At 42.7% G+C, this 20,474-nt stretch overlaps 1 protein-coding gene across 1 annotated transcript in view; it reads left to right on the forward strand.

Moving 5' to 3' along the window:
* ABCA13 (ATP binding cassette subfamily A member 13) overlaps positions 1–19,554 on the forward strand; it is a 335,379-nt gene extending 315,825 nt beyond the window's left edge. The window contains exons 57-59 of the mRNA XM_070477641.1: positions 15,390–15,495; positions 16,739–16,876; positions 17,675–19,554. Coding sequence (XP_070333742.1) covers positions 15,390–15,495; positions 16,739–16,876; positions 17,675–17,767 — 337 coding nt within the window. The 3' untranslated portion in view covers positions 17,768–19,554. The remainder of the gene's footprint in view (positions 1–15,389; positions 15,496–16,738; positions 16,877–17,674) is intronic.
* Positions 19,555–20,474: the final 920 nt, after the last annotated feature.

The raw sequence follows: 20,474 nt of genomic DNA on the forward strand, positions 1-20,474 counted from the left end.
TTAACGTGTGCGTTCTGATTTCTAGGTCTGAAAGATGCTTCAGTGGGGCCTCACTAAATATTTATTCAACATTCTTCTCTTCCCATGTCCCTATTTTTGAGGAAGAAAATTGCTTCTTTATCAAGTGTATTTCTTTTATCCATTTGATACTGACATGATCTCACCTTGAGACCTTCCTCCAGTGGTTTTCTCCTTCCACTTCTGGATCTTTCACGTTTTCTTCTGTATCAGTTGTGAGATACATTTCTCTATTAGTAACAGAACATCAGACACATTGATTGAGGAATATTTATTAGGCATATTCATTTTTATATGTGGTAAAAACTCAGAAGCAACTGGTTATTGGCACTTGTTCTCTTGGCTTGAGTCTTCACAAGTTGCTTGGTCCCTGGAATAGCTGCTGTGGCTCCACCCACCTGTCACATCCGTGTTCTAGACAAGAATCAAGAAGAAGGAGGGCGAGGCAAAAGCGGCACATGCCACCGTCCCCTCTTAAAGCAGGCTTTTCCAAGTCCCACGCGGCGACTCGCACTTGTGTTATTGGTCACCCTGGCTACTAGAAAGGCTAAGAAATACAGACCTGAGCTAGGGGCTTCCCCAGTGAAGTACCATTGATTTCTATTACAAGGAAGACAAGCGAGGTAGCTGCTGTGGCTCTCTGCAGCTTCATGGTCTGATAGGATTTTGTCCTCAGATGAGAGTGGCTGTCAGTTTCAACGGGCTGTGATCTGTGGCTTCTGGTCAAGACTGATGTGTGATATGGAATATACGTCCGTACGTTGTGTGCACATGTGTATGTCTGTGTAAAGGAAAGCTGGAGGCAGTGGTGACTGCCTGGTAATGGGGGATGACTGACACCGACCTCTGGGGCGTTGGTGCCTCGGCCCAGGTAGTGAGGGATGCCGGTCGTAGTGGAGCACACCCTGAGTCTGGGCAGCTGCCTTATCGCCTGCAGGCTGTGGGCACATTCATGACCCACCAGGGAGGGGCCTGTAGCAGCTGTGCATCGCACCCCTTTGCTTTCCCTCCCCTGGGACTGGCTCCGAAGGTGAAAAGCAGTCCTCCCAGGAAGGAAAAGTAAGTCACATTTCTGAAGCACAGAGTTTATGATTTGAAGTCTGCTGGGCCAGTTTCAGTGGAGAGGGAAGATGGGGCTGTTTATGTATACCCAAAATAAAACTTTATGTGATTTAAAGAGACTCCTTAAGATGACGAGAATTTTCATTTCCTTGAGTTGTCTGACATGCAAATTTTAGGAACCAAGAAAATGGAACAAACCTCAAAGGATGTGCTCAGCAGTCATTTATATCACTATTTTACTTAAAATATAAAGAATGTGGTCTCTCAGTCGTGTCCAACTCTTTGTGACCCCATGGACTATATAGTCCATGAAATTCTCCAGGCCAGAATACTGTAGTGGGTAGCCTTTCCCTTTTCCAGGGGATCTTCCTAACCCAGGGATCAAATCCAGGTCTCCTGCATTGCAGGTGGATTCTTTACCAACTGAGCTTCAAGGTAAGCCCAAAATATAAAGAATAATCTGGAGGATTTCTCCATTAATTTTCCACTAAGAGACAAGAGGAGGTACAATGATGTCTCAGTTCTCAAACTGTGACTTTCTTGGCATCTGCAAATTAATATATCACCTTATGTGACACCATATGCTTAAGCATGACAACTTCAATTTATTACTTCTACAAAACATTTCCATATACATAAAAGCCTAGACTAAGATTATATCACCTGATGATAAACTGGCTCATTTAAAAATGAAATATCTGATAATTCTGTGTGTTTATATCATCTTCACAAATGAGAAGGCACTTTGTACATGGGCGCATAGAATGACTTCTGCCATGGCACGGAGCTTTTGAATCATGAATTCTATTGGTCTGCATTTTGCTTGTTTAGAAGCATTTCACCACTTCTAAAAGCGGTGCATTCATTCTCTTCACTAGAAGTGGTTCTTTGGAGAGAAAGGACTGAGCTCTCCTCAGCATGTGTGCACTTTACAGAGGCAAGTAGTTCGTTATCCTGTTTGCTTTGAAGACACCGAGTTGCATGAACACACTCGGTGTCGCTCCAGGGCTTCTGATCTAGGTGCTCCTCTCCCACTGGGCTTCTTGGGCAATATCCCTGGTCCTGGCATTCAGCTCATGAGGGATGTCATCCAGAGTGTCACTTCACCAGAGGGAGCACCGTGGTGCTTGATTTTCTCATATTTTCTTTAGAACAATTGGACTGCTGCTTGCCTTGTGAAGATGTATAACAGAACTGATGGGAGACTTTTTCCTGGAGTCAGACTCACACCGTGATTCCTTTTCATTCCTGCACATTTGTTGAGGGCCTGTGTCAGGACCCCAACTTGAGCCTGGTCCCTTATGTCAGCAAGTCTGGTCTCAGATGGACACACATACAAAGAAATGTAAATGCAACACAGTGCGGTAATTTGGTGAACAAAATGCTGTATGATACAACTGTTATTGGGTGTCTCTTTAGTCACAGGGTCTTTAGCTGGATAGATGAAATAAGGTGCAACCCAAATAAAGAATTACATAAGATACCATAAGTTGCTACTCATGGTAAGGCTTAGGAGGAGAGAGCGCAGTGTTTTAGGTGGGTTGTTTTAGATGGATTGCCTGGGTGGCTTCCTGGATAAGGAGGCATTTAAACCAGGTGTATTCATGGAGGTGAATCAACTGTGTGAGCTCTTCTGGTGGTGGGAGAGTCATGGAGATGAGTAACGCAAATCACATTTGAGAAGAGCTGAACTGTCACACAGGTGTAGGGTGAATAATGGGGGCATCCCCTTGGAGACAGTGTTTGGGGTTAAACCAAGGGAGGTTTAAATTCTGGGGTGGAAAATTAGGGAACAAAGGGAAGCAATAAGAAACAGGAGCAGAAATGGTCAATTAAAAGGCGACTTTTGTTCTTTATCTGGAAGTTAATTAAGATGAACTGGAGTCAGCTGGGAACAGGGCAGGTGGGAAAGAAAGCATTGGTGGAGAGGCTTGGCAGAAGAATAGAGCTTTACAGCCAGCTGGTCTGAGGCAGTAGGAGAGAAGGAGCTGTCATGTCACCAGCCTTGGGATCTGGGAGGTGGAAGATGGTGATGTCAGGGGAGAAACACGAAGTCAGGACGGGCTGAGAGGGAGGAGCTAGGAGCGTGTTCTCCGTGAGCCTGGGGACTGCCTAGGGGTTCATAAGAAAGAAAGGATGCTGTGTTCTACCCTGATGCTTTTAGTTGTGGCAGGAGACAGGGAGAGAAGCCTACAGTGATGGTGATCGTCGACTCTCTCGGGAGACAGACAGGGAGTAGCTGGATTCATGCCACCTTTGTGTCACTTTTGTGAATTTGGATATCATGGGTCAGGGCTCTCATCCATGTGCTTAGCTTTACTGAAACATGATTGAACTTGGGCCCTTTGTCAAGTGCTTTTTGTGCATCATCTCATTTAATAGCCTGAATAGCTGTGATTTACCCACTTCATAAAGCAGCTCAGATCTAAACAAGTTCAGCAGTTGGCTCAGAACACAGTTACAACTGGAAGAACCAGTTTTAGAACTCAATTCTCAACTCCTAAGATCCTCATAATGCGGCTGTCTCCTGAACTCACCTTACCCCAAACTGATGATGTGACAGAGCTCTGCTGCTGGGAGCTCTTGAGGGTATCTGTGATGACAGCTGTGAGCTTCCTCTGTAGAACTTTCTTCTCACCTCTGCGCAGAGAACAGACTCCCCTCATTTTGAAACATGGGCTGACTCCTCTTTGAAAGCTAGTATGGCTGGATGAGACAGCAGACGTTACAGTCAGACTTGGAACATCACTTCTAGGGCTTTGAAAAAGTTATTTAACATTTCTGAAAGCTTGTTTTTTTTCTCTTAATGGGGACAATCATACATATTTTGTGGTAGTGTGGAAAGAAGTAGCTGGATACAGTGATCATATTTCTATCTGAGGGCTAGGACGAGACATCCTCTTTCCCTGAGATGAATTCGTGGTTTGAGTTCTTTTCTCAAAAGTTACTCTCCAGTGGGATCTCCTGTATCTAGTCCGCCTATTCAGAGAAGCACAAGAGCCCCTGGATGTTAGCTAGCAACACAGCCACTTGGAAATAAGAATGTATTTTCCAGCTGTCACTATCTGTACATGTGGGCAAAGAGATGATAGAAGAGGTACTAGCAACTTCAAGGATATGAATTTGTAGGGAAGGATGTGCACTTTCTCTGCCTCTTCCTTCCTTCCTTCTGATGTGAATGCAGATGTGATGGTTAGAGATGAAGCAGCCATCTTGGGCCATGAGGCAACTTCAGCAATGGAGACCTGTGAGCAGCGCAATATGACAGAATGGGCCAAAGAAAGGCCTTACTCTTTTGTGGTTGCCTGACCTCAGATTTTAGACTTGCTAATATCCTGCTTCTTTGGGTTTTCTGCCACTCATTTATGAATCTAAACAGACTAGTACTCTCTGACATATAAAACACAGTGTTAGTGTTTTTGACTATTTTCAACTTCTTCCCGATAGAATGTATCTCACATTTGCTCCCTCCGGTTGCCCTCAGGGCACTCAGGCCCGGTCCTTACCCTAAGCAATGCCGCCCGCTCCTCTCCGTTCTGCCCCCACTTGCTGGTGGCGGATGCGAGCGTCTGGGGTACTTTTCTGCTGGGAGTTGCTTTTAGTCACGTAATCTGTGGGTTTTATTTATTTTTCCTCCCAGTTAGGTTGCCCTCTGAGATTCGAAAACTTCCCCCAGACCCGCTAGTGCGAGGGTTTCCTGGTGTTTGGAAACTTCCTCTATTAAGACTCCCTTCCCGGGATGGGTCTCCGTCCCTAGCTCTTTTGTCTCTCTTTTTATCGTTTATATTTTGTCCTACCTTCCTTCGAAGACAATGGGCTGCTTTTCTGGGCGCCTGATGTCCTCTGCTAGTGATCAGAAGTTGTTTTGTGAAATTTGCTCAGCGTTCAATTGTTCTTTTGATGAATTTGTAGGGGAGAAAGTGGTCTCCTCGTCCTATTCCTCCGCCATCTTCCCGATAGAATGTAAATCCTTTGACAGTAGACCTTTGTTTTTGTTTATTAGTGTATCTCTGACATTTGGAACAGTACATGACATATGCTTACGGTACTTGTTGAACAAATAAATAGATGAGTGAATGAATGCAAACTCTATAGTGCATGGGAGACCTTTGCTAAATGATATCTTCTTCCAGGTTGCTTTGATTGGACTTTAAAAGAGCAGTCAGATGAGACTGTGGGAGAATTTAGGCTCTGCTCAGCTTAATGAAGAATGACTAATAACAACAATCAACCCCTTTGATAAAGATTTCTATTCCGATCCCACTGATCTCTGGACGGGATGAAGCCTGCTTTCTCCCAGAACCTTCTGCATTGTTCATCCTTCGTTGACTGAGTTTAGAAGCAGGCTCTGTCTTACTCAGTGTCTCCACTAACAGGAACCATCAGGTGCGTGATTCGGGTCTAATTGCTGCTCAGTCTTGGCAGTGTTTTCCTGTCACTTCCCTGCAGGGTAGCCAGACTCAGGACTGACGTAGCCTGACCTGCCAAGAACTAATGTGCACATAGACAGCAAAAATGTGCCACTCCAAACCTCAGTGGGCATGGCGGGATGGTGAATTCTGATTGTCCATGCAGCTTAATAAGCACAGGACAACCCAGACTAGCCAAAGAAATGGATTCCTCTTAGCCCAAGACTTTGCTTCCCTGTGGCTCAGATGGTAAAGAATTTGCCTGCATGCAGGAGACCTGGGTTTGATCCCTGGGTTTGGAAGATCCTTTGGAGGGAGGGCATGGCAACCCACTCCAGTTTTCTTGCCTGGAGAATCCCATGAAGAGAGGAGCCTGGCGGGCTCCGTGGGGTCACAGAGAGGCGGACATGGCTGAGTGATGAAGCACAGCTCAGTGAGGTCAGCTGAGTGCAGTAAACTGCAAACTAGGTCGGAACTGTATTTCAGGTTTCAAATAATTCAGGATTAAAATTTGGGAAGTTTATTTACTCTGGGTTCAGTTAGCCTAAAATTTAGGTGTGTGTGTATTTGTATCTCTGTGTGTATGTGTGTGTACGTGTTTCTGTGTGTGTGAGTGTACATGTGTGTCTGTGTATGTGTGTGTTTGTATGTGCATATGTAAGTGTGTGTGTGTATGTGTGTGCATTCAAAGAAAATGCATGAAGCCACAACACTTCAAAGGTTTCGTAGTTGAGAAGCATTTTGCAAATTTGATTTTGGGCTTTTATTAAAAGCATTAAAAAAACTTTTGCATGAGTTAGCTTTTGTTATAAACAGCCACAAAGTGAAGTTTATGAGATGCAGTGGCTGATAGGATTTTCATTCATCCTCCAGCAGCTGAAGATGGGCTGGTCTGGATGGTTCAAGGGGGCTGGCTCTGTCCCATCTGTAACTCATCCTCCTTCCAGAATCAGTGCCTGAGCATTTTCCAGACAGGAAGATGTCTAGAGAGCACAAGTACGATTCAAGCCTGAGGTCACATCACACCTGCCAAACCATGTCACACGGCTGTTAAGAAGAAGAGTAGGAGAACAGTCTCACCTCTTAAGGCAAGAACACAGCAGGGTGATATGGCCAAGGGCGTCACATTGGAGCCATGTTTCCCTGGTGGCCCAGATGGTAAAGAAGCTGCCTGAAATGCGGGAGACCAGGACTTGATCCTGATCCCTGTGTTGGAAAGATCCCCTGGGGAAGGGAATGGCAGCCTGCTCCAGCATTCTTGCCTGGAGAATTCCATGGACAGAGGAACTTGGTGGGCTACAGTCCATGGCGTCACAAAGAGTCGGACACAACTGAGTGACTAACTTTCTTAAAATCTATTACAGTCCCAACCACTTGTCATTGATTTTTTAAAACAGTGGCCATCCTTTCTTTGTCTTTTAACAGATTAATTGAAATATACTTTACATGTCATACAACTCTCTTGCTTAAAGTGTATAATTCAGTGTTTTTCAGCATATTCACAATTATGTGCAACCTTCTCCGCAGTCAGTTTTAGAGCATTTTCATCATCTCAAAAGGAAACCTTAATGGAAAAAAAAAAAAAGAAACCTTGTCCCTTTAGCTATCAATTTTCTTTTCATTCTAATTCTAACCTCCACTGATCTGTTTTCTGTCTCTATAAAGTTGTCTCTTATTGACCTATAAATGGAATTACATAATATATGGTCTTCTCTGACCAGTGGCTTTCGCTCATTACAGCATAATATTTTAAGGTTCATTCGTGTTATCAGTACTTCATTTCTTTTTATGGCCAAATAACATATAAGACTTCTGCTTGTTCATCGTCAGTGGGCTTTCGGGTTATGTCCACCTTTTGGCTATTATACATTCTGTTGCTACAAACAATCAGCTAGGAGTTTTTATAGGGACATATCTTTTATTTCTTTGGGTATATACCTTTGAGGGAAACTGCTAGGTCATATAGTAAAGAGAAAGGGAAAGTCACTTAATCGTGTCTGACTCTTTGTGACCCCTTGGACTATAGAGTCCATGGAATTCTCCTGTTTCCTTCTCCAGGGGATCTTCCCAACCCAGGGATCGAACCCAGGTCTCCTGCATTGCAGGCGGATTCTTTACCAGCTGAGCGACCAGGGAAGCAGGTCGTATCATAACTCTGTGCTTAAACATGAAAGGAGCTGTCGGTTTGTTTTCCAAACTGGCTGTTCCATTTTACATTCCGTCCGCCCTGAATGAAGTTTCTAATTGCTCTGCACCCTGGCCACCCCTTTTCATTATCTGAATTTTTATTCTCGCCGTCCCAATGGAGAGTCGTATCGTGTTGTGGTTTTGATTTCTCCATGTGCTCATTGCCCACTTGCCTGTCTGCTGTGGGGAAATGTCTGTTCATGTCTTTTGCCCATTTAAACAGTATTAGGTTGTATTTTCATTGTTGAAAGAGTTGCGCATTCTAGGTACAAGTCCCTTTCCAGATAGGTGACTTGCAAACACTGTCTCATTTTTACATGTATGTTTTAACTGGAGTATGATTGCTTTACGATGTTGTATTAGTTTCTGTGTACAGCAGTGAGTCAGCTGCAGGTACATACACCCCCTCCCGCTGGGGCTCCCTTCCACATCCTCCCGCCCTTCTCGGCCGTCACAGAGCCCGGAGCGGAGCATCCTGTGCCACGAAGCAGCCTTCCTCTAGCCGGCAGTTTTACACATCGCAGGGTATATGTGTCAGTGCCACTCTCTCAACTGGTGGGTTTGCTTTTTCATTTTCTTGATAACATCTTTAGAAGCACAGATGTCTTTAATTTTGATAAAGCCCAACTTAGCCAGTTTTTTCTTTTGTTTTTCATGTTTTTTGGTCATATCTGAGAATCCATTGTGAAATCAGAGAGAGTGAAGATTTATCACTATGTATGATTCAAGAGTTTTGTATTTTTACACACCTACATTTAGATATTTGATCCATTTTGCATAAACTATATGTGTTAACTGTTGGTACTGCTGTGTATCCAGACCAGTTTGATGAAAAGACTATTCTTCTCATTGAATGGTTCTGACCACCTTGTTATAGATCTGTTGACCATAGGCCCACAGGCTTATTTCTGGACCCAATTACTGTTCATTGGTCCACATATCTATCCTGATGCTAACACCAAACTGTCTTGATTATCGTTGCTTTTGAGTACGTTTTGAAATTAGTGTTAGTACTTCAGCTTTCTTCCTCTTTTTAAGATTGTTTTAGCTAGTCTAGGTCCACTGCAATTCAGTGTGAGTTTTAGAATCAGTTTCTGATTTCTGGAGAGAATTGAACAGGGATTCTAATAGAGATTGTGTTGACTCTTTAGATCAATTTGAAGAATGTTGCCATTTTAACAATGTTACGTCTTCTGAGTCATGAACAAGATGTGCTTTTGTGCTAATTTAAATGTTCTTTAATTTCTTTTAACAATATTTTCTAGTTATAATATAAAATATGCATTTTGCACTTCTTTTGTTAAATTTAATCTTAAGTGTTTCATTTTGATGATATTGTAAGTGGAATTTTTTTTAAAAATGTTCATTTTCTGGTTGTTCATTGCAAGTATGTAGAAATACAATTCATTTCTGGGCATGGATCTTGTATCTTGTAACCTTGCTGGACTCGTTTATGGATTCTTTAGGCATTTTTATGTACACATTCATGCCTTTTATAAATATAACTTTACTTTTTCCTTTTCAATAGGGATGCCTTTTGTTTCTTTTTCTTACAAATTTCTACCCTAGGTAGAAATTTCCCTTTTTTTCCTGTCATTGAGTGCTTTTTATCATAAAAATGTGCTGGATTTTGCCAGGTGTTTTCTCTGCATCTACTGAGATGATCATATTATGTATTATATTAGCTGATTTTCAAATGTTCAACCAACTGTACACCCCTAGGGTAAATCCCACTTGATCATGGAATATACTTGTTTTTTTATGTTGTCATATTCAACTTGGTAGTATTTTGTTGAGCATTTTTGTGCCCATGTTTGTAACAGATGTTCATATGTAGTTTCTTTTTATTTTTCTCTTCTAATGCTTTCATCTAGTTTGGTATCATGGTAATATTGGCCTCATAAAATCAGTTGTTCTTCCTCTTCTATATTTTAGAAGAATTTGTTATCCCAATTAGCATTTTCTTTTCTAAAAATCACCTGGGTTTATTTACTTATTTATTTGTGACTGCAGGGGGTCCTCATTGTTTTGTGTGGGCTTCCTCCGGTTGCAGTGAGTGGGGGCCCCCCTTTGTAGCAGAGCATGGGCTTCTCGTTACAGCGGCCTCTCTTATTGCAGAGCATGGGATTCAGGCTCATGGGCCACAGTAGTTGCAGTGTGCGGGCTCTGGAGTGCAGGCTCACTAGTTGTGGAGCACAGGCTGATTTCATCTGAGGCATATGGAATTTTCCCAGACCAGGGATCACACACATGTGCCCAGCATTGGCAGGAAGACTCTTATCCACCATGTCACCAGGAAAGTCTCCAAAATCACCTAGTATTTAATTCATGTTTGGAGGAATCCAGAATAGTACTTGGAAAATATTTACAGTCTTGATCACTTATTTTCACAACTCATACATCACTATGGCCTTCCCTAACCATGAGAACCTTGGGACTTTCCGCCTGGCTTCATGGTAGTGAGGATCCTGAGTGCCTGTTCCGGGGCCTTGTGAGTTCCTGGTGCGTCATCACATTGTCACGCGCCCTGCTCTGTGTGTGCATCTGCAGGGCCCCCTGAGCACTTGCTGCCACCCTTGGGAACAGGTCAGCTCAGCCGTGTACCCTCTCATCGTTCGCCCCAAACACATCAGGCTCCAGTGTGCTGTGAACTTAGTCACTTCCCTGATGTTGTTGAACATGGAGCTGAGGGCAGGGTGGGCGCAGGGCAGCACAGAGCTTCCCGTTCGCCTGGCCCCATCCTGCACCCTCTATTTCTCACTCTCCGCATTCCTCTGGCAGGCAGCAGGCATCTACGCTGGTGTCCAGCAGGAATGTTTCAGCCACATTCAGGCCCCAGAGACTTTCGCCCTGATTCTGGCTTCTCGAAGCATTTTCTCAACAAGGGGAGGGAGTCTGCCTCTTATTCCTCCCTGCTAAGAAAATCATTCATTTTTCTCATTATTCCCTTATTGTTTTAAAGGCTGTATTACATAGGATCTGACTGGAGTCCACAGAGATTATTTGGGAACTCTAAAACGAAATTCAGAAGAGCTTTAATCACATCTTCTAAGAGGTCCATCCCCCTCACATCCCAGGAGTTTCAAATACCAGCCAAATAGCATCAAGTGCATTTGCTTGTGGGCCTGGAATAGAGCACTTCCTGCTGCCAGGAAGGGCTTTATGAAGCTGTGATCTTTGTCCAGAGGGCAGTTGAGTGGGGTACAGGCTCTGAGGGTCCCCATTTTCATGATGCTGTTTCCCTCCTGGGGTCTCATGCATAAGTTCTATGGCCATCTCTCCAGGCAGCACTCATCAGGTTAGGCAGTAAATTGCCCTGGCCGTTTTCCATGGGGCGTTTGCTTAATTATGTAGAGAGGCTCAGAGGGAAAAGTTAGGAGGAGAGTGTTTACCTTAGTCCCATCTGCCTCTGCAGGGGACCCTGGTGTGAGCACAGCTTGGCAGCTGAGACTGTCTGCAGGCAGATCTCCAGAATTTGTCTTGTTATGAAGTCTGATGTAACAGGACATCCATCCAACTGCTAGAAACTTCTATATTTCCTAAAGACCCTTCTCTTCTTGTGCTGACATTACCCAGGATGGACAGAAATTAAAACAACAAAAATGCCATTCTCTTTGATGACCAAGCTTCTTTCTTAAATGAGCTTTTATTGCAGTATAGTTGCTTTTTAGGGCTTCCCAGGTGGGTCAGTGGTAGAGAATCTACCTGCCAATGTAGGAGACATGGCTTCGATCTCTGGGTAGGGAAGCTTCCCCGGAGGAAGGCATGGCAACCCCCTCCAGTATTCATGCCCTGGAAATCCCATGAACAGAGGAGATTAGTGGGCCACAGTCCATGGGGTCACAAAGAGTCAGACACAGCAGAGCATGCACGCATGCACACAGCTGCTTTTCAATGTTGTGTTCGTCTCTACTGTATAGCAGGGTGAGTCAGCTCTAAACATCCCCTCTGTTTTGGATTTCCTTCCCATTTCGGTCCCCACAAAGCACTGAGTAGAGTTTCCTGTTACACGTTACGTTCTCATTCAGCTCAGTTTAGTCACTCCGTTGTGTCCGACTCTTTGAGACCATGTAGACTACAGCAGGCTTCCCTGTCCTTCCCTGTCCATCATCAACTCCCAGAGCTTGCTCAAATGCATGTCCATTGAGTCGGTGATGCCATCCAACCATCTCATCCTCTGTTGTCCCTTTCTCCTCCTCCCTTCAATCTTTCCCAGCATCAGGGTCTTTTCCAATGAGTGAGTTCTTCGCATCAGGTGGCCAAAGTATTGGAGTTTCAGCTTCAGCATCAGTCTGCCAATAAATATTCAGGGCTGATTTCCTTTAGGATTGACGGGTTGGATCTCCTTGAAGTCCAAGGGACTCTCAAGAGTCTTCTCCAACACCACAGTTCAAAGGCATCAATTCTTCTGCGCTCAGCTTTCTTCACAGTCCAACTCTCACATCCATACATGACCACTGGGAAAACCATAGCCTTGACTAGACGGACCTTTGTTGGCAAAGTAATGTCTCTGCTTTTTAATATGCTGTCTAGGTTGGTCATAACTTTCCTTTCAAGGAGTAAGTGTCTTTTAATTTCATGGCTGCAGTCACCATCTGCAGTGATTTTGGAGCCCAGAAAAATAAAGTTTCTCTCTTCCCGTTGTTTCCCCATCTATTTCCCATGAAGTGATGAGACTAGATACCATGATCTTAGTTTTCTGAATGTTGAGTTTTAAGCCAGCTTTTTCACTCTCCTCTTTCACTTTCATCAAGAGGCTCTTTAGTTCTTCCTCACTTTCTGCCATAAGGGTGGTGTCATCTGCATATCTGAGGTTATTGAAATTTCTCCCAGCAATCTTGATTCTCCTTGTGCTTAATCCATTCCAGTGTTTCTCATGATGTATACTCTGCATATAGGTTAAATAAGCAGGGTGACAATATATAGCCTTTACATACTCCTTTCCCAATTAGGAACCAGTCCATTGTTCCATGTCTGATTCTAACTGTTGCTTCTTGACCTGCATACAGATTTCTCAGGAGGCTTGATGTGAGAGCATTACTATTAGGAATGCTATGGGGACTTCCCTGGTGGTTCAATGCTTAAGAATTGCCTGCCAGTGCACGCAACTTGGGTTTGAGCCCTGATTGGGGAACTAAAAGCCGACATGCCATGGGCAAAGTGTTGCCGTAAAAAATAGTCACAACCTGGGAGCAGACTGAAAGTAGAGATGTTTTATTTGGTGGGAAAATCTTAGGACTTCAGGCCCCAGAGACAGCATCCCAAGTAGCCCTGAGCGGTAGGTCAGTTTATATAGAAGTTTGCAACAAAGGGGGCAGGCAGTCTGAACATAAATACAAAGTGAAGTAAGCCAGAAAGATAAACACCAATACAATATACTAATGCATATATTTGGAATTTAAAAAGATGGTAAAAAACAGAAAAAGAGACTCAGATGTATAGAACAGACTTGTGGACTCTGGGAGAAGGCGAGGGTGGGATGTTTCAAGAGAACAGCATCGAAACATGTATATTATCTAGGGTGAAACAGATCACCAGCCCAGGCTGGATGCATGAGACAAGTGCTCGGGCCTGGTGCACTGGGAAGACCTAGAGGGATCGGGTGGAGAGGGAGGTGGGAGGGGGGACTGGGATGGGGAATACATGTAAATCCATGGCTAATTCATTTCAATGTATGACAAAAACCACTGCAATGATGTAAAGTAATTAGCCTCCAACTAATAAAAATAAATGGAAAAAAAAAAGATGGTAATGATAACCCTATATGCAAAACAGAAAAAGAGACACGGATGTACAGAACAGACTTTTGGACTCTGTGGGAGAAGGCGAGGGTGGGTTGATCTGAGAGAACAGCACTGAAACAAGTACACTATCAAGGGTGAAACAGATCGCCAGCCCAGGTTGGATGCATGAGATTGGTACTCAGGGCTGGTGCACTGGGATGACCCAGAGGGATGGGATGGGGAGGGAGGTGGGAGGGGGGATCGGGATGGGGAACACATGTACATCCATGGCTAACTCATGACAATACATGGCAAAAACCACTATAATATTGTAAAGTATTTAGCCTCCAACTAATAAAAATAAATGAAAAACAAATACTATTGTTAACTAAGGAAAACTGGATATCAAGTTTAGGAATTTAGTACTCTTCTGTGTATGGGAAGATGCAGGAGTCTGAGATTATTGACGTCAGTCCTCTTCTGTGCGTTTCAGCTGTCCAAGGCCAAGCACCGTGTATTTTTGCAGAGGTATTCTTTTCTTTCTTGAATTCCCTTAGGACTCATCCTGGGGTAGATTTATAATCTCTGATGACTGCGACATCCTTAAGTTGTTGTGTAGGGAATGGCATGCCTGTTGTCTTCATGGCTCAGAAATTCACATTTGGAGGGCAGGAATCGCAGATAGCTTTGACATTCTTCTTTGTTTATATGGCAGGGGATATATTTCACAAAAGCCCGCATGCTGCAACTAAATAAATATTTTTTCTAAATGAATGCCATGAGTGTGAGTGATTTGCAGAGGATCCTCCGGAAGCTGAATGTAACTGATGGGTATCCATCACCCAGTCACTCCCTCCTTATTTCCTCACTGGCTTTTACAGTATACATGTGCACACTTCTTATTCCACTAGTCCATTGCTCCCTCCCTGTTTTACTGTTTATTGCATATGTTACACTGAACATTTGTGGTACCTGAATGCTGAGCCTCAAGAGTGATTGAGTGCTTCTTATAGGCATCTCCAGTGGCAGGTCTTTACGTAATTGCTAGCTTTGCAAATGATGTGGATGTGATCGGTTATCTCCATATGTGAGAGGAACGAGTGAGTTTATACACAAATGACTCCTTTGCTACTTTGAAAGCTTTTAGAATGGAAAGTGCATGAATCGAATAAGTCCTTCATGGAATTTAGATCATTGGCATAAGTGTAGGTTATAGGCAGAAGAAAGTAAGAATAATGTAAATTAGATACATCATAATTTGATAATCTGCAAAGATTCTCTCAATTATTGAAGATCTGTGATTGTATAATTTTCTGTCTGCATGTCTTATCAAGTACTCTAGAGAGATCCTGAGGAGTTTGCAACCTATTTCAGAAACATTTTCTCTTTGGTGTTTTTTTTTTTTTTTCCTTCACTATTTGAGGTTGTGTGTGGTATGAGCATCACCTCGGGTGATGCCCCAGCAGACCTCCATTCACAGCTCTGTGACGTCAGGGCCTTGCCATCTGTAGTTGCTGGGCCCTCGGGGTTGAGGAACAGTTGAGGGAATTGTTTTTCATGATAAGCAAATGCCTGTCTTGATCCCATGATTAGTCCCTGTTACCTTCCATTCTTCCAGTCACTTGGGCATCAGTGCAGTCTTAGACACTGGGGTGGTCTCAGGGTTCATCTCCAAGTCAGCTCTGGCTTCTTAACTTAGCACTTTGTCTTCACAGCTTGCATTTTCACCCTCCCTTTTGTATTGAACCAGGTGTTGATTCTAAGATTTGTTAATTTTTCAAACAGATAGATCAGTATCTGTGTCAATGAGTCACAGCAAACTACATAACTGAGTTATTAATTCTTGAATATTCTGTTTTTGAGAACATGCAATCTTCCAACAATTTGGAATAGTTACTTACTTTTGCTGCCTTCCTGTGAAAATGGACTTAGAGTTTATCTATCTTAGATCTGTTTAATAGTAACCTTATTTTTTAAATTCAACTCTCAGGTTTGGTGATGTTTATACAGTCAAGGTTTGGCTCCACAAGGAAGTAGATCAACACAGCACTGTTTCCGACTGCTTGAAGCTTTATTTTCCGGAAATCGAGTTTAAGGTAGTGCTAATATTGTACATTACTTCATTTTGAGCTAAAAACCTCTCCCAAATGCCCTTGTCTTTCCCCTATTTTAATTCTAAGCTTCAAAGACACTGCCTACTGTTGTGAGCTCATTACAAAGTACAGCCCATGCCTCTTCCCCCAAAACAGCAGGGGCTGTCTGTGGGTGTCACCTGACATCTCTGAAGGATGGCAAGCCGCTGGTCCCGTTATGAGGTCTCCCAGTGCAGATAGTTCTTACTCATCTTCCCTTTCCTGTGGGCACAACTTCATCACATAGTTCATTTTCTTTAGGAGGGAAGATAGACAGGTTAGCTTCTTCCAAACATTTACTAGGGGTTTGTAGTTTCTGTGGTTTCAGCATTAATTCACAAGAACGGCCCTGGGCTTGAGGTCACAACCCTGTACACACTTGATGCAAAGTGTGGTCCCCAACCCAGTGGGTGTTCCTCACCTGGGAGTGGGTGAGACGTGTAGCATCTCCGTTCCCAGCATCCTAACCCCAGACCTGTGTGTTACCAAGGGGACCAAGCAACCCCTGTGTGCAGGAACCTCTGAGAGGCACCATTTGCAGTTCACTTGGATGACCCCAAGATTCCAGTTTGCCATAGCTTCTAACAGATGTCGTCCTTAAAGGAGCTATTGCTTGTCTATTTCATCTACAGCCATTGGGTAAAATCCTGCCCAGCAAGAGGCATACTGTGTAGGTTACAGGGGTTCACGTTCAAGGCATTCTACCCCGTGAAATTATACTGGGATCTTCACATGCCCCCATGAAAATGAGGCTCAGAGTGTTAAGCATCTTCCCAGGAGTCGCTCAGCCAATGGTGAGGATGGCGGATGCTCTGATATGAGGTTCAAGGGTCTTCGTGCATCTGTCTCTGTGATACCACGTCCACCTCCCTCTCCCTAGCTGTCAACAGGTGTCTTCTTTCCCCGAGAAAGGGTTTCCCAGGCTTGTGGCACAGTGGGGACAGAAATTGGCAGAGCAGCACCACCGCTGGGGGATACCTCTTATCATATATGCCTCGTGGTAAAGCTTAGCCCATGAGCATTCTTGGAAGGCTCACAAAATGGACCTCTGACTTTAGCTGGTGTCTAAGGGTTTGAAAAGAGTTTGAAAAGGATTTGAAAAGGCTGTGCTTTGAAAAGAGATAATTTATTTAGAAATTAACTATAGTGTGGTCAGATTTAATGATTCCTAATCCTGTGATTCAATCTGGTTTTTTTTTTCTTTCAGGGACAGCGCCTTAATTTGTTGGAATATCACATGCCAAAAAGACAGGCGTGCTTAGCCAACCTGTTCAGGGTTCTAGAAGACAATAAAAGCTTCCTGAATATCAGACATTACTCCATCAACCAAACCACTCTGGAGCAGGTATAGTACCTTGAAGGAGACACCGGCTTGTTTTTCTTGAGGCCTGCTTCAGCTGATTTAAAAAAGGGTCAGATTACTTCTTGAGGTCACCATTTCTTTTATTAATCACCTTTTGAGTTTATAAAGGAGGTCTGTTTATTGTGTGCTCTCCACTCAAGGTAAGTATTCAACATTCAGGGCTTCCATCTGCTCCTAGTTTCATTGGTTGTATCCACTGCGTCTCCAGTTATTCCCCAACCCCACTAGTAACTGGGCTTCCCAGGTAGAACTAGCAGTAAAGAACCCTCCTGCCAATGCAGGAGACATAAGAGACGTGGGTCAGGAGAATCCCCTGGAGGAGGACATGGCAACCCACTCCAGTATTCTTGCCTGGAGGAACCCCTGGATGGAGGAGCCTGGTGGGCTACAGTCCATAGGATTGCAAAGAGTCAGACATGACTGAAGTGACTTAGCACCCACGCACACCACTAATAGTTAAAGGGGCTTCACTGTGAGCTGAGTTTAGGAAGAAACATGCTTGGTTCCCTAAAAGTCCTGGCAGGTGAAATTAGATTATAGGTCAATCTAAAATCGTGCTTAAGGCATCGAGAATTTCCTGGCAGTTTATTGTGTCTGGAAATGTTTATCATTCCTGAAGTTCGAACCTACACGTTGAAGGTGATTGGGAAGGATTGGTGTGAATGAGTGGTTGTGATTCTTAGGAAAATTTGAGCAGGGCTTAGAGAAGATGTTCCTTGTATGAGAACAAAGGGTTGAGGGTTCCTTGAAGTTAGCAATTGTGTTCATCATTTCTTTCAGATATTTGTTAATTTTGCAACTGAGCAGTGGCAAACTCCATCGCCTTCTTATCTGTCCGCTGAGTGTGATCAACCACGGTACCTGCCTGTCTAAACACTAAGAAGACGTTTTTCAGGGAAATAAAACCTTGTCTTTTGTTTTAATTAAATTCAAAGATCAAAGAAGCAAGTGGGCCGCAAAGAAGGTGGAAGACACGGGTGGCAGTCCAGTCTCATTCTCTCCTTCATATTCTGTTTTGAAGCTCTTTGTTAGTTAATAATGAACACGCTGAAAGGTCATGCTTTTCTGCAGACTTTTGGACAGTTTCTCTGAGTTAGTTACTCTTTTTGCCAAGCCGAGGTGGCTTCCTGGGACACAGGAAGGAACTGACATGCCTTCAGGAGCTAGAAAGGCTGTCAGAGGTTGTCTGGGTCAAACATTCCATTTTAGTTTTAAAGAACCTGAGGCCCCCAAGGTTAAAGAGCTTCTTACCTTATTTGCATAGAGAATAGCACCCAAGATTGTTTCCTATTTTTGTAATCTGTTTACTGGGTTATCTTTGTTGTTGTTCAGTCGCTCAGTTGTGTCTGACTCTCTGCGACCTCTTTGACTGTGGCCCACCAGGCTCCTCTGTCCATGGAATTCCCAGGCAAGAACACTAGAGTAATTGCCATTTCCTTCTCCAGGGGAGTTATCTTTACATGTGTCTAAGTAAAAATTCAATGATTTAAATGCACCCTTTCCATAACCCTGGATGACATTATATGGTAGGAGATGAAAGCATACCATTTCTTCCTTATAAAAGAGTCTTTTTAAAAATAGGAATTAAAGAAATTTTCAGTTAGTTTTGCTTTATCAAAATTAAGTAAATTGAACTGGGGGCTCTGTATCATTTACAAAAAATTTGACCAGAATTTCACAGATTATAAATTTAGGGAAATATAGAAAGAATTGTGATATAAACATATTTTCCTTTTATTAATTTGAATTAGTTATTATTGTTCTTAAAGTTATTCTAAGTCAGTGGTTTTCAGAGTGTGCTGGCGCCCATAACAGCTGCATCAGCATCTCCTGGGAGCTTGGTAGAAATGCAGGTTTTCAGCCCCCACCCCAGAATCTAAAACTGTGGGGTGGGGGCCCTGCAGTCTCGGTTCAAACAAGTCCCCTGGGTTTCTGAAGCACTTTTCAGTTTTAAAATCAATGATCTAAGAAATACCTAGGTACCTTCTAATTATAGAAGCAAAATTAGCACCATATGTAGGAAACACTGATTTTTAGACAAGTTTTATATTTCTAAAATTATGTCATTCTTGGAATTATTGTCCTCAGAGTATTCTCAGATATAAAGTGCTCAAGTGTGGCTCTAAAAGGCTGTGTAAACTTGAATAAAATCACTATGTCTGCTCCTCAAAAGAGTTTCTAGTCAGACACTTCTGAGTTGAAAGTTTTCTCAACCTTCATTGAATAACATTTTTCTAAAATAGAGGACTGCACTGACTTTATTTTAAAATTTAATTTTATCCAATTAAGTTATTGAATAATAGTAGCTTGTGATCAAAGCAAAACACTTTCTTGTGGTATTTCTTTGCTGAAGCAAAATTTCATTAAAATATAATCTTTCCTGACTATAACTTTACACTAGAGATTTTTTTAAATGGTAAGGATTAAGCCAATCATGAATTGTTTTGGTGGAATGGTTTTGATTCACTTTGTATCACTTGAATTATGCTTTCTTGAAGAAGTTATAATTCTGGGTTTTATGATTTTCCCCAAATTCTCACATTGTCTCCTTGTCAAAATGGAAGATGTAATCTTTTGTTGTTGTTGAATCAGTAGATAAAATCTGTGAATAATGAACATGTTTATACTGCTGTGAATAAATGAGATGTGCTTTAATTTAACTTGATTCTTGGAACGTAATTGTGTTTCCACCAGTATGTTTCCTTGCATCTTTAGGAACTGAATTTAATTTTGGTAAGCAGGAAATGAAACTACTAGATCTTTTAAAGCTTGGAAAGGTTAAAATTTCATTGAGTGTTATTCTGCTACAATCTGCTCTTAGGGATTGTTTTCTAGGCTTTGAGATGCTGTATTCTTGAAGTTTATGCTTCAAGGTGTACCTCTGAACAATATACAGGAAGGCAAAGAGAAACTCTACGTGCTAACACGCCATATCCCAGAGGACTGGACACAAAAGGTCAAAGCTTATGTTAATGTTGAAAATGTCATTGCATTCATAAGTCATGCAGATATGTTATGCCTTTGGAATCGAACATTTGTCTTAAGACCTTTGGGCTTAAGGTCACACAACTGAGACTTTTAAACAAACTCCCATCTTTTGAAAGCATTATGAGTGGAGTACTTTGTAAGGCAGACACAACCATGATGATTCCCCTTCCACTGATCTGGCTTTTATTATATGGTGTATCTTTACCCAGATGTTTAAACAGAGGATGTATTAAGACCCTCATGAAAAATCAAGAGTGTAAAAATCAAACAAGAAGTATATTTTTGGAATAGTAAAGAGTAAGAGCCTTAAACTTACACGTAGTTTGGTTTAGTGGATATTAAATTTAAAAGTGGAGCTAGAACAAACTCCAGGAGATAGTGAAGGACAGGGAAGCGTGGCACGCTGAAGTCTGTGGGGTCACAAAGAGTTGGACATGACTTAGCGACCGAACAGCAATAATATTATCCCTCCAAATCATCTTATGAAGTGCATGCTTCTCACATACCCTCCCTTTGATATTTCATGTCATAAGTAGGATACGAATACTTCAGCTTAATCACAGATATTCCTACCCAAATGGAGGATATAGAC

The sequence above is a fragment of the Odocoileus virginianus genome, chromosome 1 (genome assembly GCF_023699985.2).
Source record: "Odocoileus virginianus isolate 20LAN1187 ecotype Illinois chromosome 1, Ovbor_1.2, whole genome shotgun sequence".
NCBI lineage: Eukaryota > Metazoa > Chordata > Mammalia > Artiodactyla > Cervidae > Odocoileus > Odocoileus virginianus.